Genomic DNA, 27,708 nt, shown 5'->3' on the forward strand with positions numbered 1-27,708 from the left:
CAATTCAGCAGGCCGGATTTGGCCAGCGGGCTGCCAGGTAAAGACCACTGCTCTACAGAATATCTACAAACTTGGTTTAAGAAAAAAAGATGTAAAATTTACAGTTTTTCTGCAGAAGTACAATCAGTTTTAACTACATTTCTAGATTTTAAACTAAATTAGAAAGTGAACTATTTTTCTTTCCACGCAGCTATCTAAACATTTGCTTTCCACACAGCACAACAAATTAACTGATTTAAGGAACCTACAAATTGCTGATACAATGGTTTCAAATGCCACCAGCTTTTTAACTATTGAGGAAGCATATAGATAATAACCCTAATCTGTGTAATCCATTTCATCTAATCATTCAACATTGATCCATCTTGCACAGATTTATATCCCCGAAGACATATGTTCCCACATATACATTGCTCTGATTACATATGGCCACTAGACACCAAACTACATAAACTGATAGGTCTTAAATAACTTTAGTTCTGAGATGGGAAGGAAATGCAAAAAAAGAAAAGAAAAACAATAAAAAGAACTGGATAAAGTAGATTTTGCAATGTTTGCTTTTAATCCTAACTGTAATCTAGATTATATGCACATCTGGCAAATTCAAACATGCCTCTCAGTCCTCATTGAACCTCCTTGATGTGGCCTGACAACAAGGTGATGTAAGAATAGGGCTGCAATTGTTGTTTTCAGAAAATATCACATGTGTTTGTTTGTGGGTGTGCATGTGTGCGCATTTGGTTTGGACATCTGAGCGTCCAGGTCAAGGATTAGGAGATTAGAACATCAATAAGAAGAAAATAAAAATCCTCTACAGACCAGAAAATGGATTTCTCTCAGATTACAAGAGCTTTTTATTTGGAGCATGTCAAATACATGTCATGGTTGTTAGAGACTGTCCTTACTCACCCTATCTCCTAAACACAATAAATCCTCCTCTTCATTATTTAGTTTAAGCAATAGAATGTCTGTAACTCCACAGAGAAACCTTCACCTCATTGAGTCTAAGCATACAAGAGAGATGAATATATACTGCCCAAAGAGTTTCTTTATATTTTTATGCTTTTTTCTTAGAATATGGCTTCAAGCATTTAAGAAATAATTTTCCCATGAGCACTTTGAATTAATGACAAAAGGTTTGATTATACAATATAAGACAAATGTCAAATTATACTGTATAGGCAACAGATCTGTATGCCTGGTCCATGTGCACCTGGGTGAAAATATGCAAAAGGCAGCAAATATACTATTTACACCCAGTAACTTCAAACATGATATCACAGCACTCATTGATGAGGTGGCAGTATGACTTTTCCCTGGAGGATTTGGGCATGAAACCTGTGCAGAACAGATGATACATATATTTTTATTGCTTAAGGTCATGTATTTTGTGATGCAGTCAACTGAGTCCCCTGCAGTTGAGATTGTTATGCAGTTGCTTAAAGTAACCCATATGCTCTCAGTTTGCAGTTGCTGATTTGTTTGATTGAGCAAGCAAATCTGCTTTCCACACATGACTGAACTGTGTACATCCAGGCATTACACCGAACCTCAAAGTGTTTGCAATGGGCTAACGCTGGCTTCAGGACTGTGTGTGAGCTCTGTGCAGACTACTTTCCTGCAATTTAGGCTGCATCTCATGATATAAAACAAGGTACTGCAGATTTGCTCTGCAATACTCCTGCAGACCTGCACTAACCAAACAATACTTACAATACTTATAGTTTTTTTTACTTATTCTAATTGGTCTATGGGTAGCAGGACAAAGGTATGGGAAGGTGCTTATGTACTTTAGAGTTACAAGATAGATTAAACTGGCTGGCAGCTTGCAGCCTTTTTCAAACATGCCTATAAGCTGGCTCTCCATCAGTATCAATGCTGTTTTGGATACCTCTGTGCTAAAACCTTCTGTCACATGTTTATGATAGCCTAAATGGTCATCCTGACTGCATGAAGCATAGCACTGTTTATGGATACCTGGGTGCAATTAGCATCTGCCTTAAAACAAGACAAAATAATAAAACAAAAAGTTGCAGCAGGGCTTCTAAATATTTTCACAGTGGGAGGAAAAGCAACTTTGGATTGAATATTGCATGGAAGCAGCCACTTAATAATATTGGCTTTGTGGTCAGATGAGCTTGACCATTTAATTTAAAGGGTTTTTCAGTCTGTCAGTTTTGCTGAAGTCCTCACATCTTTGCACAACTAACTGTAACAGCCGAGCAAAACTGTGATCAAAAGAGTTTGTGCATTCACACAAGGAATAAGCCCATCATCGGACATGGTCTTTGGAGTTTGTGATGAGTCAGTCTATATGAACATTGCTCAGAATGCTGCTGCTGGCAGGTCGTGGTTGTTATTTCCTACAGATTCACTGCTTTTTCCTAACAAGGCGAGAGACTCCAGAGAGTGCACACTACCCTTATCCAGATGAAACCCCAGCCCAGGATTGCTTGAATCCACGAGGAGTCCATCACTTCCCACCTCTTGTAGCTCCCCAGAGGCGGCAGCCGCCGCAGCCGCAGCACACTCTTCTTTGAACAATCGATCATGCTCCATCTTGAGCTCTTGGTAGGATCGGGAGAACATGTGGAAGATGGAGGTGGCAGGGAAGGCCATAATAAGAATTCCACTAAGGATGCTGCTTAGTGCTACAACCTGTCCCGGAATGGATCGTGGCACCATGTCACCATAGCCTACAGTTGTCATGGAAATGATGGCCCACCAGTAGGAGGCAGGGATGCTGCTGAAGTCGTGGGTCCCTGTGAGTTCACTTTCAGCCAAATGGACCAGGGGAGAGAAGAGAGTGACGGCCACACAGAGGAAGAGCAGAAGAAGGCCAAACTCCCGGGTGCTGCGGCGGACCGTCAGTCCCAGTGTCTGCAGGCCAAGAGAGTGGCGAGCCAGTCGCATCACGTACAGGATCCGCAGCGCCCGCATAATCCTTAACACCAGGCCAAGTTTGTCCAGGTAACCCTTGCTTCCTCCTGGCCGATCATGTTCCATTGATGGGTCCTCCTCTGTCACCACCAGAGAAACATAGTAGGGAAGGATTGCCAAGGCATCGATGATATTGAGTGGCCCGCGCAGGAAGTCCAGCTTGCTGCGGGCTTGAATGAAGCGCAGGAAGAACTCCAGGGAGAACCAGGCCACACATACTGTCTCTATGATGAACATGTTGTAGCACTTGGAGGAACACTCACCCTGTGACAGAAAGATAGAAGGTACATAGTGAGACAAATAATTAAAGAAATTGAGAAGAAATATGTCAAGATGGAGGGAATAGAGCAAAAAATACAAGACAGGGGAGACAGATACAGTAATACGCTCAGTAACTGTTGATCAAGTAGCAGCTATCATTCATGAACCCACATTACAATACATCATCAAAAAATCACTAAATATTTTAATATAAAAATGGTGAACTGCTGCTATATTAAAATGAAAACATTATGTTGATTCAGTGGTGATTTTTCATCCAATACATTGCCACAAAGAAAACCAGAATCTTTTAATTTGCCACTTTGAAGGATCAATGCATGAAGCAATCAGCTCTACTAATGAGAGAGATGTGCACGTGCTTGTTTGAGACTGTAATATTGCATATTTCCTCTTCTGGAAACATTTATGAGCAACACATGTCTCCAGAACAGGAATTATACATTCATACAATCGGAGTTCTAAAAAAGAAAGCTTGTGAGTTGAGCCGGGGACATAGGACTGGAAACAACATTGGGCCAGATTCACGAAACGTTCTTACGAACAAATTTGTTCTTAAGTCCCATTTACGAACATTTTACGAAGATTGTGGCATTCACCAATTTCTTCTTATCCTGGATTTATGCGTAGGTAAGAACAAATCCTACGAACACTCAGGAGTACTCTTGCGCACATTTCAGTGCCGACATGTTGGCATGGTTGTGTTTTCTTCTCTTGTGCAGTTCAATAAAATTCAATATTACAATGATAATTCTGTCATATTTATTTATTTATTTGTTTATTTCCTATTTTTGGTGATTTACGGAGAATTTTAAAATTACGTAAATGTGCCAATGACTTAACATTAATCAACCAAATTGGAAACCATGCCAAAACTGTCTTTTTATTTGATTTTATCTTGATTTATTTTATTAGGGGATCGAGGATATGCCCTGGTTGTTGACACCACTGACCAACCCTCAGACTCCACAGGAAATTTTAATCAATCAGATGCATGCGCGCAGTCGCTCCACCATTGAACGCACCATCGGCATGTTAAAGGGGCGCCAGATGTGTTTGGACACAGAGCCACAACCCCATGAGGATGTGCGTCCTGACGCAATGATGGGGCCAGACTGCAGGCACGCGGTTCACGTTCGAGCGCGATTAATTGCCCGTTTGTGAATAAAATGCATTATTGTCACAATTTCAGTCTAACAGTCTTGATTCACTTCAAAAGGAAAAAATAAGAGAGACCGGTTTCAGAGCACAGCTTTTACACGTTTATTTTTTTTACATTCTCGTTGATTTCTTTAAGCGTGTTGGCTATAGTCATCAGGGTTGAGGCAATTTTATCAAGCGTGTTAGCCATCCTTTCTTGATTGTTCAACACGGCGGCAGAAATCAGGCGTGGAGAGGCATCGCTCTGTCTACAGGGTCCTGCTGCAGTTCCTTTTATGGGCATTAGTGGGCCCATTAGTCTCCCCCTCCTCTCATTCCTCTGCCTCTCTTCAACTCTCCTTCTCCCGCCCATCTTCACCTTCTCATTGCTCATTCTGTTTCGTCCTCCATCACACTCTCCCCTCCTTTTCCCCCTCTCATCCTTCATCCTCTGGTGGCCTCTGCACTCGTCTGTGTTCCTTCATTCATTCATTGTTCCTGGAAGTGAAACACAACTCCCTCCACTGTTTCTCCATGCATGGTGCATCATTCTCACACGTATGCCGTTCCTCCAGCTCTCATTCATCACTCCTGTCCTCTCTGCGTTTCTTGCTTACTCTCCTCCCACAGTGACACTCATGTTTTCACTGTATTTGAATCTATCTTGGTAATATGAGTGCTATCCGGTACATGAGGTGTTATTATTCAGTCAGAAATTTCATCTGGATCATTTCCCTTCAGGCATCTTGTATGGAATCTTTCTCTATTTTACACTGTATTGAGCAAAAGCTCTGGCCCTGACATTACATACAGTATAATCTCTTTTTGGATTATGTTGGCCATTTTTATTGCTCAGGGACCAGCAGCTTACCACTTGGGGAGATATAAATGTCTTGATTTTTGATTTGATTACAGTCAAACACGGCCTCTGCACATGCCTGAGATCAACTGCAGCTAATTTCCCATTCCATATATATCATAAAACAGACATTATAAAATAAAAGAAAGAAAATAAAAAGGGCAAACAATATAAATTTATGACAGTCTCAATGTCTAAATATGATGAACTGCTCTGCTAGTTTTCAAAAGGGAATAGGTAGAGCTCCATAAATGCGTACATATAAGTGTCATTTCTTACCAGAATTTCTGAAAAGTCATTCAATATTTAAGATCACTTGATGGAGCACAATCACCACCCTGCCTGCTTAAAGAAAAACTTCCAGTTTGGGGAAAAACAAACCAGACACACCTATTAGGAAATTCCGCAAACATAACACAGTGAGCGTTAGCATTCTTGTGAGGTTTCCAGCCTGTTCCTGACAAGATAAGTCCAATATTTACAGCTTCTGTTCACTTGTTATTACAGGCCAGTAAATTTAGTTTATTAAGGCCTTTTTTCATGGAACATCTGTTGTTGAAGGTGTGGATGCTGCAGAGACATAAGCTGTCCTAGCATTCACCATTATGCTTGATAACTACTGGGTTTGAGGCTGAGACTGACACATTTGCTCAAATAAATGACTCTAGAATGTCAGCTCAGCTTGCACCCACATTAAAAAGTGCAAACTCAATTTATAGTTTCTGTAAATCTGCAGTAATCTCTGAATAGGTCCTATCTTTGCAGAGTTGATTCTACATTATGCTTAGCTGGTACCTGGTAACAACATGGGACTGTTGCTGTAGTGATAGTAACAAGTATAATGGTTTCTGTGGATATTGTAAGATTGTCACTTAATTAACACACACACACACACACACACACACTGTGACGGCTCTGTCGTGCCTCACTGTTGTCGGGGCTGGCTGGAGGGGCAATTCCCTGGCTGACCTGTAGGGGGAGTGCCAAGCGTTTCCAGTCGACCCAGCATGTTCACCTGCTCACCTGTGGCCCATCTGCTGGGATTGGCTGCCTGACGGGTTCAGGTATAAAAACCTGTCTGGAGAGCGTCGAGGGGCCCTCTCATCCTATCTGGTGTGCTGGAGTGGAGTTCGTCAGCTGAGCCCTGAGCTTGTCACGTTCCGTAGCCTGACGGCCGCAGGAGTTTGGAGTTTCCCTCTTTGTGACTACTTGGACTTTTCTGTTTTATATTCCACTGGGTTCTTGAATAAATATTATGTTGGGTTGAAAATCCTCATCTTTGGTCTCCCCATTTTTATGTCATGGCTACCTTGAGCCAAGTATTCGTGACATATGGGGGCTCGTCTGAACCTGTGAAGTTGGATCGTAGATCGCGCATGTGGTGGGTACCCGTTAATTGAGTATGGGGTGCATAATACGTTTGGGTAGCTGATAAGTTATCAGCTGTTTTGTTTTGGGGAAGACCGATTTTGAGATTATTGGCAAAAGTCCTTGGTTGAGGGGGTATAAAAGCAAGTGAAAGCTCTTGATTTGAAAGCTGACTAGGTTGAGATTACGAGTTGTTTAAAAAGTAGCGATCTCACTGGAGAGTTCCCTGTGGTAGGCTGTAGTGTGCTTTTGCGTTGTTTGTTGTTTTTGCACTGTGGCCTGGGTGGAAGACACAATCGTGGTATAAGGTTTCCCGCAGTCTAGGAGGCCTGATTCCATTGGTGCGCGTGTTTAAAAAATCTCTGCTCTGGGGCTGAGTGCGAAGACTAGGGTTGAGTTTAGAGGGGGACGTGTTAGATACGGGGATCTCTCCGTAGCGCATCTGTAATCTCTTATTGATAGCCTGTGGTTGAATTCTTTGTTTCAGTAGTTTTGTGAACGTATACATAGGCTAAACAATGAATGACTATGATACTTTTATTTCTGCTCCATCAGAAAGGTTATTGAGAGTGCTTACGAGAAACCAACTGTTTGACGTAGTAAACCATTATGATATTGATTTGTCTATTCCCAAAAGTTCTGAGGAGCTGTGTGAATTTATTTTACAAGCTTTAATGGAGACAAATTTTGCAGGAGACAACCCAACAGGAGGCTGTAGCTCCTAAGATGACTCTGTGGGATGGCTCCCATTTAACATTTGAGCAACGCAAAGAGTAGTTGTTACTGCAGAGAGAGCAGATGGTTTTGGAACACGAACAGCAAATGCGAAAACAGAAATTGTACGACGAGTACGAACGTTTAAAATGTCAGGAAAGAAGCAGAGAACAGTATAGCCTGTTTCAGATGGTCAAGTTCCTTCCTAATTTTAACGAGCGTGACCCTGATGTGTTTTTTTTTCTTTTCGAACATGTTCTCGCTGATCGAGGCTGGACGGATGCTGATCAAGTGCTGCTGCTCCAAAAGGTCCTGGTAGGTAAAGGGCAGGAGGCATTCGTGGGATTGTCTCCATCTGAGAAGCTGTCCTACCAGTGCGTAAAAGCAGCGGTACTAAAAGCGTATGAGCTGATACCAGAGCATTACCGTCAGATTTCGAACATGGAAAACGGAGAAACAAACGCATGTTGATGTGGCAAGAGAACATATCAGTTTATGTAATCGATGGTGTACAGCTGTGGGCGTAAAAACATTCCAGGAGCTTTTTGATCTGGTCGTTCTGGAACAGTTTAAAAACATTGGGCCAGATTCACGAAGCGTTCTTACGAACAAATTTGTTCTTAAGTCCCATTTACGAACATTTTACGAAGATTGTGGCATTCATCCAATTTCTTCTTATCCTGGATTTATTCGTAGGTAAGAACAAATCCTACAAACACTCAGGAGTACTCTTGTGCACATTTCAGTGCCGACATGTTGGCATGGTTGTGTTTTCTTTTGTGCAGTTCAATAAAATTCAATATTACAATGATAATTCTGTCATATTTATTTATTTGTTTATTTCCTATTTTTGGTGATTTACGGAGAATTTTAAAATTACGTAAATGTGCCAATGACTTAACATTAATCAACCAAATTGGAAACCATGCCAAAACTGTCTTTTTATTTGATTTTATCTTGATTTATTTTATTAGGGGATCGAGGATATGCCCTGGCTCCCTGGTTGTTGACACCACTGACCAACCCTCAGACTCCACAGGAGTTTTATTCGATCAGATGCATGCGCGCAGTCGCTCCACCATTGAACGCACCATCGGCATGTTAAAGGGGCGCTGGATGTGCTTGGACACAGAGCCACAACCCCGTGAGGATGTGCGTCCTGACGCAATGATGGGGCCAGACTGCAGGCACGCGGTTCATGTTCGAGCGCGATTAATTGCCCGTTTGTGAATAAAATGCATTATTGTCACAATCCGAGCACAGCTTTTACACGTTTATTTTTTTTACATTTTTTTTTTTACATTCTCATTGATTTCTTTAAGCGTGTTGGCTATAGTCATCAGGGTTGAGGCAATTTTATCAAGCGTGTTAGCCATCCTTTCTTGATTGTTCAACACGGCGTCAGAAATCAGGCGTGGAGAGGCAAGCTTTGGGCATTTCGCTTTGGGCATTTGGCTGCTTTTTGCTCTGTCTACAGGGTCCTGCTGCAGTTCCTTTTATGGGCATTAGTGGGTGGTGACTTATGCTAATCGTATGTTAATTAGACTCACCTGGCACGTGCTTTCAACTTACGAACAGATGGCATTCATCAATCTAAGAACACAGCTGCGAACAATTCTGGGGCTTACGAACGCGTTGATGAATCCGACGTAGGGTTTTCTTAAAAAACTTCTTAATAACAACTTAAGAAAGAATCTAAGAAGATTCTTAAGAACATATTGGTGAATCTGGCCCATTGTGCCTGAGCGAATCGCAACGTACATAAATGAACATCAAATTAAAACTGCAGCGCAAGCGGCTGTATTAGCTGATGAGTTTATCTTGGCCCACAAGTCTTTTAGGGATACGTCTCAGCGCGATTATGTGCGTCGAGAGCGCACAGAATGAGTTTGGTAGGTTTGATCGATCATCTCTGGTAAAATCCGACTTTAAAAATACATCACGGCAAGTGGGTGAAACAGACAATAAGTGTCGTTATTGCTATGAAGTCGGACATTGGAAAAGGGATTATCCTGTCCTTAACTCTCGCATTCGGAATTCCAATAGGCCTTGTTTTTCCTAAGCCTGTGGGGTGCACTGGTTCTCTCCAAAGCAAGCGCGCTTCCAAGGCAGTGTTGCCCTCTATTCTCCATTCAACACGCAAGGCATCGTGTCTTTAGTTGGCGATACCAAAAAAGTTAAGGTGAACATTTTGAGGGACACAGGCTCTGCAACAACCCTCATTCGGGAGGATGTGTTAAATTTTTCTGATGTGTCTGATACTTGTGCAAGAGTCTTAATTCGTGGCATTGACTTGCAACCATTTTCTGCTCCATTGCACAAAATAGAATTAACGTCGGGCTTGGTCAATGGAATGGTGGTGATGGCGGTGCATAAAGATCTGCCGGTGGAGGGGGTGGATATTTTGTTGGGGAATAATTTGGCAGGCAGAAGAGTTTGCCCTGAGTCTCCACCACCTCCCGTTGTTAATGTGACTCCGAGTTCTTCCCTTGAATTTGATGAGTGCGCGCAAGAATTTCCTTCAGTTTTTACGAGCTGTGCGCTGACGCGCGCAAAGGTTAAAATAGAAGCGGAGCGCAAACCTCCTCGAAAGGAGCCCATCGCTTTTGTGCCAGTCCTTCCGCCATCTCTACATCGTGATGACGTAGTTGCCGTGCAAAAAGAGGACGCTAGCCTCTCCGAATTGTGGGCGAGCGTTACAGGTGAAGGGAGCAGTGAGAGTGCTTAGAGTCCAGAATGGCCTATTGCTGCGTGAGTGGTCGCCACCTGCACACCGTGATCTGGCAGGTCCGGTAATGCAGGTGGTGGTTCCAAAAAAGCTACGTGATTTGGTCTTGAAAACAGCACATGGTGATGTGGCAGGTCACTTTGGCGTAAATAAAACATATTTGCGTATTCTGGAGCATTTTTACTGGCCAAAAATTAAGCGCGATGTGTCTGCATTTATTAAGTCCTGTCACATTTGTCAGATTGCAGGTAAACAAAATGAGAAAATTAAACCTGCACCCCTTCAGCCTATTCAACCGGTTGAGGCACCATTTCATTATTTAGTTATCGACTGTGTTGGCCCTTTGCCTCCGTCCAAATCAGGCAATGCCTATTTGTTCACTGTAATGTGCCAAATGACACGCTATCCTGCAGCATATCCAATGAGGTCTATCACTACAAAATCCATTTTTAAAGCTTTGTCTCATTTTATTTCATATTTTGGTATACCCAAAATAGTCCAGAGTGACAGAGGTTCCAATTTTATGTCGAAGGCCTTTTCTGAGGCATTGAAAAAGTTACAGGTTAAGCATAATATAAGCAGTGCTTATCACCCCCAAAGCCAAGGCGTATTGGAGTGCTGTCATGCGTCTCTCAAATCACTATTAAAAGCCTATAGCCTTGAGTTAAAGGGAGGTTGGGAAGAGGGACTCCCTTGGTTAATGCTGGCGGCGAGGGGAGTGGTCCAGGAAAGCACAGGGTTTAGTCCTAACGAACTTGTATTTGGACATAAAGTGCGTGACCAAATGTCAGTTTTGATGGGTGATTTGGATCCATCGGAACAACCAGGCGATGTGGCGGATTATGTTTCTGGGTTTCGGAGGAAATTGTTCCTAGCATGGAAGATGGCTATTAGTAATCTCACGGCAGCGCAAAAGAAAATGAAACGCAGGTTTGACAGCAAGGCTGAGATGCGTGTGTTCAGTCCTGGGGATCGAGTGCTTGCTTTGCTGCCTATTCCTGGCTCACCGTTTGAGGCGCAATTTTCAGGCCCGAACACAATTAAGCGCATAGCGTCTGACACGGATTACCTTTTGGCTACTCCGGACCGCAGGCGGTCCACGCAACTGTGTCACGTGAACCTTCTCAAGCCCTACTATGACAGAGGTTGTGAGAGGGCAGTGGCATTAGCTGCTAAAGGGGTCCCGTCTCTTCAGGTGGCAGATGAAGAGGACGTGGTTGCCCCAGATGAGGCTGTGTTATTGGGAAGGTTAGATAATTCAAGGCAACTCGCTGAATTAGACAAATCTTTGAGTCATTTGGGCAGTGAGCGTAGTGAGGAAATAAAATCTATAATTTTCTTCTTTATTCACTTACAAATTGTCCTGTACTGGTCTGTTGGAACACGACATTGACGTTGGAGACGCACGCCCAATCCGACAGCGTTTCTATCGGGTTTCACCGGAGAAAAATAAAATACTAGAAGAAAGTCTACAGTATTTGCTCTCCAATGGCTTAGCCGAGCCTTCATTTTCCAGTTGGGCATCACCATGTCTACTTGTTCGAAAGCCCGATCTTTCTTATCGCTTCTGTACGGACTACAGAAAGGTAAATGCGGTCACTAAACCTGACTCGTTCCCCCTCCCGAGAATAGATGACTGTGTAGACCAGGTGGGGGCGGCCAGGTACGTGAGCAAATTCGATTTGATCAAGGGCTATTACCAGATAGGGTTAACACCACGCGCCCAAGAAATTTCCGCATTCATAACGCCATCGGGATTATTCTCATATAAAGTAATGGCCTTCGGACTCCGTAATGGGCCTGCGACGTTCCAGAGGCTAATGAATTGTGTGGTGGCGGGGTTAAGTGGATGTGCGGTGTATCTCGACGACATAGTAGTCTTCAGCGATACGTGGGCTGAGCATCTGGTGCGCTTACGCGTGCTCTTTCAGAAGCTGGTAATGGCGAAGCTCATGATTAATTTAGCCAAGTGCGAATTCGCCCGAGCTACGGTGACATATCTTGGTAAAGTGGTGGGGCGGGGAAAGGTGCGTCCTGTTAGTGCCAAAGTCCAAGCCATCGACGCTTTCCCCTCTCCAACCACCAAAAAAGAATTGATGCGTTTTTTGGGTATGGTGGGGTACTACAGGAATTTTTGCATCAATTTTTCCACTGTAGTCTCTCCTCTTACGGATTTGCTGAAAGGCAATAGTAAATTTCAATGGTCTGAGGGTTGCCAGCGTGCGTTCGACAACGCAAAACTGCTATTGAGCTCTGCACCTGTTCTGGCTGCGCCTAGACTTGGTGAGCCTTTCCAACTGCAGGTAGACGCGAGCCAGGTGCAGTGCTCATGCAAAAGGATGAGCAAACGATTGAACGTCCGGTTTGTTTCTTTTCGCGCAAATTCAACAAGCACCAGATCAATTATTCGGTTATCGAAAAAGAGGCTATTGCGCTCATTTGGGCTTTAAATCATTTCGATGTTTATGTGGGTGGGGCTGCTCTGGTAGTTGTTTATTCGGACCACAACCCCCTCACTTTTTTGAGCTCACTTCAGAATGCCAACCAATGCCTGATACGCATCAGGGCTCTGTTTTTGCAGCCGTATAATATTGAAATTAAGCACGTACGGGGTGTCCATAATGTTATGGCGGATGCCTTGTCCCGGGCTCCGTGTGACCCTTAATGTGATCTCTCCCCTCCCTGTCTATCAGTCTGTCTCTCCTTAAATTGCTTTCCAGGCGCCGGAATTGCTGGATGGCAGTCTGTGGTGACTTGGGTTAGGTCTGGTCTGTTCTGGGGTACAACATCTCCAGGGTCACGGTACTGTTTGACGCGTGCGTGCTACGTTTGAACATATGAATGTTTTGATGTGTGCGTGTGTGATGGCTGTGCGGCCTTCATCTCTCTATTATGGATTTTTGGTCCAGTGCAGTCTACTGTTTTGAGTTTTCCTGTTTTCCAGAGTCCCATGGATGTGGGCCTCTGTCTTTTGGGGGGGAGGTGTGACGGCTCTGTCGTGCGTCACTGTTGTCGGGGCTGGCTGGAGGGGCAATTCCCTGGCTGACCTGCAGGGGGAGTGCCAAGCGTTTCCAGTCGACCCAGCATGTTCACCTGCTCACCTGTGGCCCATCTGCTGGGATTGGCTGCCTGACGGGTTCAGGTATAAAAACCTGACGGCCGCAGGAATTTGGAGTTTCCCTCTTTGTGACTACTTGGACTTTTCTGTTTTATATTCCATTGGGTTCTTTAATAAATATTATTCTTTAATAAATATTATGAAAATCCTCATCTTTGGTCTCCCCATTTTTATGTCATGGCTACCTTGAGCTAAGTATTCGTGACACACACACACAAAAGCAAACTAAGCTCTTCCTTTCATAACATGTCAGAACTAATGCAACACTAGATTTAATAAAATTTTAATCACTTCTTGCTGTAAATAATCCATCACATATTTGTGTTTGAAGCAGCAGTTGTTCGTGTCAACACAGTGTGATTTTCTGCCTGTGTTTGTCCTTGAGGAGACCAAGCAGCAGATATTTGGCACATCGAGTTTATAACTTAAAAGGTCACATCCCGGGAACTGCCAGCTCTATAAATCTTTAATTAACCTTTACATTTCTTCTTAACATGGCTACATTACCATGTTTTCTCTATCTGATGCACAGTCCTGCTGGCTGCACTTCAGCACTTTCTCCACACAGCTCAGACAGTACATTGGATCTACCATGCCCACACCCCTCCTTTCATTTATTCCCTTCTTTACTGCATCTTTTCTCTATCCTGCTGACATTAGGTCCACTAGGTCTTTGTGCCACCATTCTCTCCCTCTGCATGATAACCCATTTGTTACAGCTAGAAGCTCTTCCTCATCTGTAATTTTCTGTCACAACTCCCTCTGCAGCTAATGTAAGTGACAGCTCATTCCAATGGTCACAAAGTTCACCCCAACAGCTGTCACACAATGTGTTTCTTATGCTTGTCCCTATTAAGGCATCTCAATGTTAAACAAAGACAAAAACCACAATGAGACTGAGGCACTTTGGGAAATCTCAGAGCTGCAACATCATTTTCCTTTTTACCCTCCAAATGTCTCCTACTAATATTATTGCCCTTCCAATGGAAGGACTGAGCCCCTACTACTGAAGCTCTTTAAATGGGGTAACAAAAAAGACCAGGAATGACAAAACTAAAAAGAACAACCTCAAACAACGATAACACGTAACAGTTTAAAGCGCACTTAAGAGTAAGAAGGAACAAACAATTGTAATATTCAATTACCAAAATCGACACAAAAATGGATGCAACTGGCTTAAGTACAAGTAGCCACCTGACAAAAAATATACCCAATGAGGATAAACCCTCAGCTCTTATATTAAGCGCATAATGCATAATGACAATCTGGAGTTTATAATAGCCTGCTAGCTCATTAGCATGCACAAATGTCAGCTGATACTTTTCATGGAGATAAAGGCACACATCTGTTCCTAAAATAACTTCAACTGTGAGGAGTAGTTAAGCTCCAGGACAAATGAAATCAACTTTGCTGATTCAGTTCCACATGGAGAGAATGCAAAACAAACCACTGAAGGTCTAATGCAGGGAACACTAGAGCAAAATTTACCTATTTAGAGGGTCTGATTGGTTGGAGGACACTGAGATGCCTGCATCCCTCTGTCTTCCATCTTTAGAATTGACCCTACACTAATGTTTCAACATGAAGCCACTCTGCGTACCTTGTCTCTTTCTTATTGGACAAGAGAAAGCTTCTCAAGCTGTGAATTATACATGTTTTTTAACTTAAAAGCCCTGTATTCCAGCTCAGTATTTATGACAACTGATCTTGCAGTATCCACAACTGTTTTTGTGTCGTGAATGTTGGAGCAATATGCTAATTTGTGTACTAAATATTAGGTTTATTGTCCTCATAGTTGTTTTTTTTATCCAGCATTTGATTTAATTTTCCCTCGTCTTTATTGTTTTAAAATGACACTGTATCAGAATCATATATTTGAGCCAAAGTGAAAGGTAAAAAAGAGTTTTTGCCCCTCAGCAGGCTTCAATTTAACTTTGTGAGAGCCTAAATACACTTTGCACTGCTGAAATATTCTGTGTTTCAGTTATGGCTTACATTCACAGGTATAAAGCTTCTTGTTAAGTGCTAAAAGCAGAAAAATTGGTGCAGTAAGGCAGATTGGTCAACTGAATGTGACAATGTTGGCCTCAACCTGTTGTCCATCAAGCCATGAGTTCATCATCATGGGTTTTTACAGGGTCCGTATTGAGTGGCACCTGGATATATCACCAGGCTGCAAGTGCTCCACACACAGTAACACACTTAATGTCTCTTGTTTTTACTTCCATTAAAATGCAAGACCCCTTTATATGTATGAGGGGGAAAGATGAAATAAGAACCAACCAAGACCAATCCAAGACTCATCATGGAGACAGCCAAGTACATGCTGCTACACATCCAAGACCTATGGCTTATTCATCCGCAAACCTCTTAATGGATGAATATGAAAATGTTTGGAGGATAGGTAGATGAACAAAGGAAAACGTAGGTGCAGGGAGAATAGGTAAAAACGTGTAGTAGACAAATGCACATGCACCCAGAGACCGAGGTTGTTTGACTCTATTTTCATGAAAAGTTGACATCTACATTAAAGTATAGACTGATGAAAACTCGCAAAGCAGCATTGTCACATTAGTACAAACTGAATGAGGGCCTGCACTGAATTCAAGAGGTTGTAATCCCTTACAAATGTGACACACACGCACGCTTGTGCACACACTCACACATAGAGAAGGGGAGAGAGAGAGAGGGGCACACTTTCATTGCAACACCATGCAAGCAGTAAATTACATATTTTTATTTTGCACAAAACAACCCACCTTTACGCAGTAAGCATATGCGACACACATATCCACTCGCACGCACGCACACAGACACAGACACAGACACACACACACACACACACACACACACACACACATCTCCTCCACATCAAGATGAGGCAGTTGGGGTGGTTCAGGCACTAAGATGCTTCTTGGGCATCTCTCTGGGAGGTGTCTTGAGTATGTGCATCCAAAAGGAGATCCTCAGGCAGACCCGGCACATGCTGGAGGCACAATAGCTCCTGTCTGGCCTTCTAATACCATGGAGCATGGTGTTCCCCAGAAGGAGCTGGAGGAAGTCGTTGAGGATGGTCTGGGTGTACCTCCTTAAATTGTTGCCCATTCATCAGAAATGAATGATTGCAGCAAAGTGGACAATGAGATAGAACTGCTCAGTCACTAGGGAAGCACAAAAATCCAATGAGTCATTAAACATGATGTCTCAGAGTTGCCTTGGGTAGAGTTTTGTTTTATGACTGTGGTGTGGTGCAGTAGCAAGGGAGGACAGAGAGACACAGGTGAACAGCAGATGTTCACTTTTTATTGCTGGTAATGATCCCTCACTGGTGTCATAATTCAACACATATTTTAGACACTTCCACTGCAATACCACAGCAGGAAAACCTGGGTGGCAGAACCTTTCTGTAGCCTTTAATAAAAGGGCATTTTATATATTTTAGCCTTTATTCTCATATGATCCACTGGATCAGCACTTTAGTGTTCTGCTGTGTGATACGACTATTAATAGATATATGTTAGAACTAATCAGGACGGAGTTGTTTTATTTTTCTGAAATGTCTCTAGACCAAATTTAGTTTGATTTGTTGAGCTATTACTGCTAAACCCCTCTTGTTTTTTAGGTTTAGTCTTTAAATAAGCAAAATTTAATAATCTCAAATGTTGGTATTTTCTGTTTTAAAGGTTATATTTTAAAATAAATCCCAAATCCTCCTCCCTTGTGCAGCTATTTCCACTGAATTTAGGTGTTTAAAATCTGACTATTGACATTCATCTTGATTAAATGGCGATTACTTTAGATTGATTTTTGCTGTAATTTTGCAATAGGAGAAACTGCTTGTGAATGCTAGTTAATGCTGCATCTGAATTCAAAACACATCAATGTCATCAACTCACTGATTGCGGATTTGCATGGTGGACAGAAACAGCCCCTCACATTTATAAACCAGCTTTAACTGAGTGAACTTTGTGTGGCACACATTGACTTTTATATTATCTGTTCCAATGAGGTCATTCCTCTTCTTTCCTGCTTCATGCTTGGGTTTCCTTTTCTCTCCTCTCCAGTTTGCACCCGGCAGCATTATTTTTTTTTACTCTCCTCTGTGAATGCCAACCTCACTCTCTCTGCTGAGCCAGTTCAGATACACAGACCTCTGTTTGTGGCAGACATGCATTTATTCAATAGAGGTAAGTTAAGGGAAAAAAAAGATACGGCACTTTTAAAATGTGCCCATAATGAAACAAACTCAAATTAGGCTGCTAATTGATGATAGCTGAATACCAAATTAAACTCACATGGGGGCTGTAGTCAAACATAAAATATAGCTCTGCAAAGTTCTAAAGATGAAACCAGAGCATCTTTTATCACAGCTAAGCCTCTGAGCACATAAATTAAACTCAAAGCAGAGAAACATCTCTGGGAACATCAATAGGAAAGCAAGTTCTTGCTGGTTGTGTTTAGAAAATAACAAAATAGCAAAGGTACTTTCAATTTTCCTACATTTTTCTTAGCTTACTGTCTATTTTCTAGGCAAAGGTTTGGTTGATTTTTTTCTTGAAAGCAAAAAGGTTTTCAAATCTACAAGAAGTTATATTTGAAGTGTTGCAGTCCGCTCACCAATTACAAAATTCTTGCATAACCATTTGGTCTTGAATAGCTGGTGTTTGGAATTTGGACGGCTTCAATGATCCAGGAATATTTCAAAATGGAATATTTTGGGTTATTGACTTTTGCATTAGGGAACTGACTGCTACATTTTTCAAGACACAATTCTAATAATATTTTAATGTTTACTCTATAAATGTATTTCACAAACACCCTAATGAGATGAAATGGAACAGATAACCACTTATCAAGGTTTGGTAAGGTTTGGTTTGGTTATTAAGGTTTGGTTATTAAGCTTTGGAGGTGCTGGCCACAGACCATTTCCCTATTCGCTTCTTTCAGGCTGATTCATAGCTAATTTTTCCATTTTTGCTGAGCCTTCATGATAAATGGCAGCATTTCAAAATGTTTGCAGCCTGTAAAACTGGCTCAGGGAGTGCAGCTTCTCCTGGATGGTATATCCGTTTGTGTCATTTCCAGACATTTGTGTCCCAGCAGTGTGGAATGTGTAGAAGATACTGTACCAGGAAACAGGCTGGTACAACAAAAGTGGTGATGGGGCTGTGCTGGAGCCCAACCAGAATTCTTTAGCAGCCCATACATGTGTATGTTTCTGCTCCTTGCAGGTGGTGTGAGGGCCCTCAAATGGTGAATGTTCTCACATCCCAGCACTGTGCAGCCCATCTTAAATTTGCCTAACATAGAACACAAGAATATGCAGATTCACCATTGATGTCAATTTATCTTGTGGTAGATGAGGAAAAAGTCTGGGGATGCTATGGAAAATGTCCTACTTCCTGGAACAACCTCCAGCAGTTGGATCAACCTGTGAACTTATTCATTCAGTTTGATTTATAGCGGGAGTCTTTGATTAGTAATTTGAGTTTTCTTTCATCCTTGAATTCGGTTCTCGGCACTTTGTCATTCTTTCAGAATTTTCAACTGGAAACAATTTTATTCGTTGAGATTTGTGTTGGGTGGTTTAAGTGTTTTTCTCCCATAAAAACAAATCTTGGCCAGTTTTAAGATAAGTGAATAAGCTGTCACTGTCAGCATACTTTGGACAAATATTATTAAGGTGGAAGGATTTTTAGTCTCTAGAAAGGTCTATGAATATTTCTACTGCATCCATTGTGAGTGTGTTTTGTTCAAGTGCAAATGGTGATGGTCCCATTCTACTGATTCTCCATTCTTTCCCTATCTTTCACACCATCTCCTGACACTAACTGTTCTGTTCATAAAAAGTTACTTATCTTCCTTTCTGGCATCACATTACCCACAATTCACTCTATCTCTGTCTTTCTCATGAGAGAAAATAAAATCATGTATGCCTCTGCCTTCACTCTAATTACCTATGCAGACAGATTTGAGGGTTCATTAAGATTATTGACACATCTCTACATACTCTTGTTGAGTGTAGTCAGTGTAATCATTCCCAAACTCACCTTCTGAAGTTTGGACAACTTGGATCTCAACTGTCTATCTTTGTCACACTCTTTCCAAAAACGTTAAATGAAAGCCCGGAGCTTCAATTATCTAACAGCCAATCCCACTTCAATATATTGCATTAAAGACATTAAACATACACTTCAATTAGGCTCGTAACAACTGAGAGAAAGGAGAGCAAAGTGAAGAGACCAAGCTGTCTGAAAATACTTCCTCACCTGGCAGCAACTTTGAGAGATGAATTTGAGCACCAGTTGTGCAATAGATTGAAGAGGGAAACAATTTTTAACACTGTTGAGCTCCTGCCAGGGAATAACTGTCAGAATTTTATGTAAAAACATCAACTAGGATTTGTTTTTTGTTTTTTTAAAATGATCACCTGCATGATCCCCTGTATGTATTAAAGCCAGAACTACATCAGCTGGATGAAAAACACTTGGACTATTTTTTAAATCAATATTTCATGCAGCCATTTGCATTTCTAAAACACAGCAGGGATGTTGCACTGCATGTCAGAATAGTGCAATGGTCCGCAATCTACAGAAACATGAGCCGTCCTAGAGAAGTTTTTAGATAAGCAGCAGAGCACTTATGTTAGAGAGATACAAGGACAGCAAGGTTGGAGGATTGGTGGAGTGCATATTATCGGTGAGACTGAAACTGAGCTATTTAATCGAAGCCCCTCTCAGATCACTCTGTTCCTCTTCATACACTGCTTGATAATAGAGTTTAACTGAGGACAGGCAGGAATATTGTTCAGATGGTAGAGGAAGAGAGACAAAGGGGAATAGGATGGGGAGGGGGGGAAATTAAGCACGGTTTATCTCTGGCTTTATTCCTGGTTGAATCTCATTTTCCTTTTTAATTCCTTCTTCTGAAGTGTATTATTCTTTCCATTTTCCACTTTTTCAGAGCTACTTAAACCTTATTGTAAGTTAGGGTTTCTTTTAGTAACCCTACAATGAACTCTGCAATGAATGTTCGTTGTTTCAGCTGTCATGTAGGACCTATAGACAGGTTTTAGATTAATCTAATTTACATTATTTTCTGTATCGAGTGAACTGTTGTTTCAAATGCAGTTTGAGGAGTTTGGGAAGATGTCATCTGAGTAACCTATAGTGAAGGAAGTTCATTTCCTCGCAGGGCTCACCATTGTCTCTTCACCACTGCTCCTGAGATTAATAGAACTGCAACCATGACACATATAAAGAAAATACAATCTCCAGTGACATTTGACCTGTCCTTTGCATCTGCTAGAGTAAATGGGAGCTTGGGAATCTGGCCGCAGTCTGTCATCTAGAAACCTAACAATATACAGAAGCATTCAATTTCCCCAGTGGGTGAGTCTTTAAAGGCTTCATATCACAGATGTCATGCAGCAATCAGATCTCATCACTTTGCATAAAAAGTGCAAAGAAGTTCTTCAGTCTGGCTGACTGTGACCGACTACTGGACTCGGCTTGGCTTTAGGCTCATGTACAAATCACTACAGTGCTTTTGCTGCTGGTGAAAGGACTTTAACACAAACTGGGAACTGCGATTAACAATAAAATCTTTTCAAAACAAATTTTTACACTATGTTAAACCACAGCAGTTAAATGGAGCAGTGAAAGGCTCTGTACCGTAATTGTTCTGGTGGTCAAATATGCTGCTCTAAACGCCACCAACCAAACCGTGTAGAGCACCTTCAAGATTGTTGAAGTGTACATCAATTTTCAACTGCACTGTCGCATGTGCTCAGCAGACTCGTAAAAATTGGATCTACTATGTCATGACCACTTGGCTCCGAATGACCACAACATAAACGGGGAGACCAAGCACTTTTAACAAAAAGGGATTTATGGAAAAGTAAAGTGAACAGTCAATGGTAACGGTGAAAGCAGTAGGGTGCAACAGGGTATAATCAGAATCCAATGAGGGTAATCCCAACGAGGCTGGTCCAACGGGACTGGCACTCTCCAGTGGACGCGTTCGGCAAGGTTTCCAATTTCCCGGACGAGCCCCCATATGTCATGACCACTTGGCTCCGAACGTCCGGGATTCTGAACTTGTCTGCGGAGTGGTGAGTAACTGCCGCAGCCCAATCTATCGATCAGCTGTTTCTTGCTTGTTGGTGCGCCAGCTGAGTTTGTTGGGGAGACCTTTTGGTTTTGGAGCTTTTCCCGTGGTAGGCTGATCGGGCCGAGGGTCAGCTGCTGCCGAACGAAATTGGAAATCTTGTTCTTTTGGTCATGACCCAAAGCTCATGACCATAGGTGAGGGTAGGAACGAAGATCGACTGGTAAATCGCAAGCTTCGCCTTTCGGCTCAGGTCTCTCTTCACCACTACGGACCGGTGCAGAGTCCGCATTACTGCGGATGCCGCACCGATCCGCCTGTCGATCTCCCGCTCCATTCTTCCCTCACTCGTGAACAAGACCCCGAGGTACTTGAACTCCTCCACTTGGGGCAGGATCTCCTCCTTGACCCGGAGAAGACACTCCACCTTTTTACGGTTGAGAACCATGGCCTCGGATTTTGGAGGTGCTGATTTTCATCCCAGCCGCTTCACATGCGGCGGCGAACCGATCCAGTGATAGTTGGAGGTCACGGGCCGATGACGCCAACAGGACCACATCATCCGCAAAAAGCAGAAACCCGATCCTGAGGTCACCAAACCGGATCCCCTCAACACCATGACTGCACCTAGAAATTCTGTCCATAAAAATTATGAACAGAATCGGTGACAAAGGGCAGCCCTGGCGGAGACCAACCCTCACCGGAAACGAGTTCGACTTACTGCCAGCAATTCGGACCAAACTCTGGCACCGATCGTACAGGGAGCGGACGGCCCGTATCAGCGGGCCCGACACCCCATACTCTCGGCGAACCCCCAACAGGACCCCCCGAGGGACACGGTCGAATGCCTTCTCCAAGTCCACAAAACACATGTGGACTAGTTGGGCAAACCCATGCACCCTCGAAGACCCTGCTGAGGGTGTAGAACTGGTCTACTGTTCCACGCCCAGGACAAAAACCACATTGCTCCTCCTGAATCCGAGGTTCGACTATCCGGCGGACCCTCCTCTCCAGTACCCCTAAATAGACCTTACCAGGGAGGCTGAGGAGTGTGATCCCCCTATAGTTGGAACACACCCTCCGGTCCCCCTTCTTAAAAAGAGGGACTACCACCCCGGTCTGCCAATCCAGCGGCACTGCCCCCGATGTCCACGCGATGTTGCAGAGTCGAGTCAACCACAACAGCCCTGCAACATCCAGAGCCTTAAGGAACTCTGGGCGGATCTCATCCAACCCGGGGCCTTGCCACCGAGGAGTTTTTTGACTACCTAGGTTACTTCAGCCCCGGAGATATCTCCCCGGAGAGAGCCCATCTCCAGGTCCCCAGGCCCTACTTCCTCACTGGAAGGCGTGTTGGTGGGATTGAGGAGGTCCTCGAAGTATTCCTTCCACCGATCCACAACATCCCGAGTTGAGGTCAGCAGCACACCATCACCACTATACACAGTGTTGACAGTGCACTGCTTCCCCTTCCTCAGACACCGGATGGTGGTCCAGAACCTTTTCGAGGCCGTCCGAAAGTCGTTCTCCATGGCCTCACCGAACTCTTCCCATGCCCGGGTCTTTGCCTCGGCAACAGCCGTAGCTGCACTCCGCTTGGCACACCGGTACCCATCTGCTGCCTCAGGAGTCCCACAGGCCCGATACGACTCCTTCTTCAGCTTGACAGCATCCCTCGGGCATTGCCGCCACGACAGGCACCAACCACCTTGCGGCCACAGCATCGGTCAGCCGCCTCAACAATGGAGGCACGGAACATAGTCCACTCGGACTCAATGTCCCCCGCCTCCCCCGGGACATGGTCAAAGCTCTCCCGGAGGCGTGAGTTGAAGCTCCTTCTGACAGGGGACTCTGCCAGGCCTTCCCAGCAGACTCTCACAACACGTTTGGGCCTGCCAGGTCTGTCCGGCATCCTTCCCCACCATCGGAGCCAACTCACCACCAGGTGGTGATCAGTTGACAGCTCCGCCCCTCTCTTCACCCGAGTGTCCAGAACATGCGGCCGCAAATCCGATGACACAACCACAAAGTCGATCATCGATCTGCGGCCTAAGGCGTCCTGGTGCCAAGTGCACATGTGGACGCCTTTATGTCTGAACAAGGTGTTCGTTATGGACAATCTGAGACGAGCACAGAAGTCCAAGAGAAGTCCAAGTCCAAGTCACCCAGGAGGACGAGGGAGCCCCCAGAAGGAGCACTCTCCAGCACTCCCTCTAAGGACTCCAAAAAGGGTGGATACGCTGAACTGCTGTTTGGACAGTAGGCACAAACAAGTCAGGATCCATCCCCCCACCCGAAGGCGAAGGGAGGCTACCCTCTCATCCACCGGGGTAAACTCCAATATACAGGCACTGAGCTGGGGAGCAACCAGAATTGCCACCCCTGCTCGTCGCCTCTCACCATCGGCAACTCCAGAGTGGTAGAGAGTCCAACCCCTCTCGAGAAGACTGGTTCCAGAGCCCTTGCTGTGCGTCGAGGTGAGGCCAACTATATCTAGTCAGAACTTCTCAACCTCGTGCACCAACTCAGGCTCCTTTCACAGTGGTAATGTAAGCATTAATTAATTGGCACATTTTGTGCCATTTCAGTTTTCTACACTGTTTACTCTGTCTCTCTCATATTCACATACTCACGCACACAGGACACACATCAACAAACACCACTACAGTCAAATGAGATAAAGTAACATGTAACACACAGGAGCATCCTCCTGGGAAATTTAAGATTAAATGCTGACACAATCGTACGTTCCCAAATCAAGTCAGGCTACAAAGCCTCAGTCATTCATACACTCTACACACACCTGTCTTGTGTCTAAGAATTTACAGAAATATGTAGAAGGCAGGCAGAATTCTAGCAGTTACAGAGAATAGTCAGCATCTATACTGACCCGTGAAGTTATATTTAATTGGCAACATTTTGCTGTCCTCGCTCATTTACCGTTTTCTCTGTTGCAGAAGAAAACCAGACATGTAAAGCCAGTGAGAGGATTAGACATGTTTTAATTTCTGGTGTAAGTTCACTCACCCTGTCTTCTTCCTCTCTGAGGTCCGGCATGGTGCTGATGCACAAGCTGACCACTGTGACTGCCACCATGATCACCGATAAACAGGCGAAGATCTTCCCCGGCAGACCGGAATGTGGATTTTCCACCATATCTCTCAGCCAGTTCATGACCTTACGGTACCTTGTCTCCTCCACTGGCACTCGCTGCATGGCGTTTCGCTGTCTCCGCTCTTCCTCACGCCTCTCCATATCATGCACCTCCTCAATGCGTGTGTACATTTTTCTCTTACAGCAGCGCTCCATATACGCCATCTCCACCCCCCAGTAATTTAACTCATCGTGCAGGGACAAGACACACATTTCGCGCAGCAAGCGCAGTTTTCCCGCAGCCAGAAAGTTGAGGATGACCCTGAAGGCAGATGGTGAACGGTCAAAGAAGAACTCCTTACGGGTTTCATCATAGTCGTCACATATGTTGGCTATGTCCTCGAGAGAGCGGCAGCCACACAGGCGACCCAGGCGGGTTAGGGGGAACTGCTCCAGCGTGCTCCAGGGGAAGGTGTAGCGGTTCCCCCCGACATTGATCACTGCTAGAAGGGCATGGTCAACAGACCACAAGGTCCTCAGGTCGACGGATGAACTGAGCCCTCTGGTAGTGCACACCCTGGAAGGTAAACAGTGAAAGCCTTCAAAACACAACAGCCACACACTTAAAAGCTACTTGCAGTCATACCTTGATGGTCTCAGTCTCAGGGATCTCTGTGAAGATTCGATCAAGGCTACTGTCATCGCTGACTGACAGATTACTGAAGTCATGGTTGGCATTGCTGATGATAGGCATGGCAGCATCTGGAAATCAACGCTGCTCCAGACTGGGCAGCTCAGACTAGGTAATCTAGACCAAATAATGACCACAAAGAAAACCTGCTCTGTACACCACTGTCCAACATTTCCATATAAATGCCTTCCTACTATAGCCTGGGTCTGCCGTGGTACAGAACAACTGTGAACAGTTCAACATTGTTGGGCTCGGAAATTCTTGTGTTTAAATAAGAGAGGAAAAACTACACAAGTTAGGTGAATGAGAAGTGTCTAAAGGCCTATGATGGCATTTGAAGGTTTGTTTTGCCAAGCTCTATAACAGATGGCAGATCAGGATTCAACATCTGATCAGCGGGTTATCCCGGTGTGAAGGGAACCCTGGCAAAGTAAAGCATAAACTGAGATAATGGTTAGAATTGATCGGTTTCTGACAGTCACAGAGTGTGGATGAGTCAAGGAGAAAAATATGCAGCAATGTGACGCCAAGGGATTGGGAGGATCTCTGGTGTCGGTACAGCAGGATTATGGTGATCGTAGACTGCAGTGGCAAGCAAGCAGGTACTGGCAGAGTACCTGAGGGAGAGAAATGTCAGTGAAAGATAAAAAAGGATTAGGCCACCTGAAGTACAAAGAACAGAAAGTGATGGTATGAAGAAAGAGCAGATGTGACTGAGGCTGTAGTGCAGCTAGGTTAGGGTTTGGGCTTGCTTGTTTTTACATGAAAACACACTTTTACTGTTTTTACGCCTAAACTCAAGTGTCAAAAAGTGTGAAATCTTTACTGGATGGACAGTGGACAAGGAATGTTCAGGTACACACTATTAGTCACACTCAGATTTAGTGATTGGCCAATGCAGATGGGCAGAAATCCCGGCAGCAGACACTCTAACACGGGCCCCAAATGTTTTTCTTACCAATAGTGAAACTTTTTTTTCGCACAGTTAGCTGTATCAAAGCCTTAAATAGTTATGGCTATTTTGTTTTATACTCCAGACGCCACAAGCAGCCTGCCAAAACCTTCCCCAAAAACAAATAAACAAAAACAAAAACAAGGGAATGGGCTCTTGTTTACATGCCAGAGCAAGAAACTATCAGGTGCTTTTAATGATTACACGCACGCACGCGCGCACGCACGCACACACACACACACCATTCATTAATAAGATTATCAAGATTGGGGATTCCAAAATGGGACTGACCAACTATTTGGGTAGCTGTTCTGCATTTCTCTCCAGCTAGCTTTGATGGATATTCTACATATCGCACAGCCATTGAGGAGGAACTACAGTAGAGTCTTGGGAGCATTACCAGACCTTTTCCAGTCATCTCTAAACACACCTGTGCACTCAAACAACACACAGCTCTCACCTCATGTTATACAGCAGCACTGTGAGTGTGTCAGAGGTACAGGATGCAGGCAGACAGTTTGAGGCACGGGGGACTGCTCTTACATGCGTGATTGATTCAGATTTAAAATCCTTTACAGAAAGAAGCAATAAATCACTTCTGCCATGACTCTGGTGTTTCATTTCCACAGTGAGAGCAGAGCACGATAAACTATTTATTAATCGATTTGGATTCCTCGCAGATGCGGCTGATTTGTCCTGTGGCAGACGGTTAATTGAAAGAGGTGCTTTTAACGCTATGCTGGCTTTATCTTTTTTGCTTGACCTCCTTTGGTTGTTCACTGGACAGTGAACACAGATGACAAGCTAGAGAGGAGAGATCCCTGAGGTCAACTTTTTTTCTCTCCCTTCGAGCATGCAATTACATGAATAGGTTGATGTAATTGCAATGAAACACTTTAAACAGACAGTCACCCTTTAAAATAACAGGCTAATTTTTCCACTTTTCAAACTTATTTTTGTTTGTAGCTCTTATGTGTGATGGTTGTAGGCTACTCTTTACATATACAGTCTCAGAGCTGAAATTACATTCATGGCCAAGTCAACAGTGACTGCATTTGCCAGGGGCAAAGTAGAGACCTTGTCTCATATGGATCTCGCTCTCTCTCTCTCTCTGGGATACTGGAACTATTCTGCACCCTTGCACAAAACTACAAAGACTATTAAATGCATGATTGAGTCAGATTTAAAAAAGCTAACAGAATGATTGAACAAACAGGGTTGAAATAGAATGTTACAGGCCTATAAATCAATTAGGCTAATAGGATTTTAAAATGGTTTTGGATGACTGCTATAGCCTACAGCAGTTCTGTCAGCCGCTTTTCTGAGTACATGCGTGTAATGTCGACGGACATAATACGATTTTAAATGAGGACACATATTTTGAAAAATACTGATTTAACCTTATGGAGTGCGGCTTACCCACCCAGCGCCCTCGCGCTCATATCCAGACAGCTACACGGGCGCTGCGATCAAGCCTCTGTCGCTCGCAGTGCTCCCACGATTATTCAACACCAAATCAGGGTGTCAGCGACCATCTCCAGCCGCCGCAAGTCAGAACAAAGGTGCGTCCCTCTCTCCCCGTAAGCATCGCTCCAGCCGGCGGAAGACACGGACGGACTCCGGCTGCACATGTCAGTGGAGAAGGTCTGGTGCGCTCAAAGTGTCCCATTACAGCTCGGTTAGTGCTTGCTGCAGGAGGAGGAGGAGCAGGAGGGGA

At 43.9% G+C, this 27,708-nt stretch overlaps 1 protein-coding gene across 1 annotated transcript; it reads right to left on the minus strand.

The window, feature by feature from the left end:
- Positions 1-401: 401 nt before the first annotated feature.
- kcng4a (potassium voltage-gated channel, subfamily G, member 4a) lies at positions 402-27,708 on the minus strand. The gene is given in 5 exon segments (XM_003967184.3): positions 402-3,204; positions 24,283-24,870; positions 24,872-24,925; positions 24,995-25,156; positions 27,412-27,708. Coding segments are annotated over 4 exon segments (1,629 nt in total). The 5' UTR covers positions 25,103-25,156; positions 27,412-27,708; the 3' UTR covers positions 402-2,325.

This window comes from Takifugu rubripes, chromosome 9, assembly GCF_901000725.2.
Source record: "Takifugu rubripes chromosome 9, fTakRub1.2, whole genome shotgun sequence".
Classification (NCBI taxonomy): domain Eukaryota; kingdom Metazoa; phylum Chordata; class Actinopteri; order Tetraodontiformes; family Tetraodontidae; genus Takifugu; species Takifugu rubripes.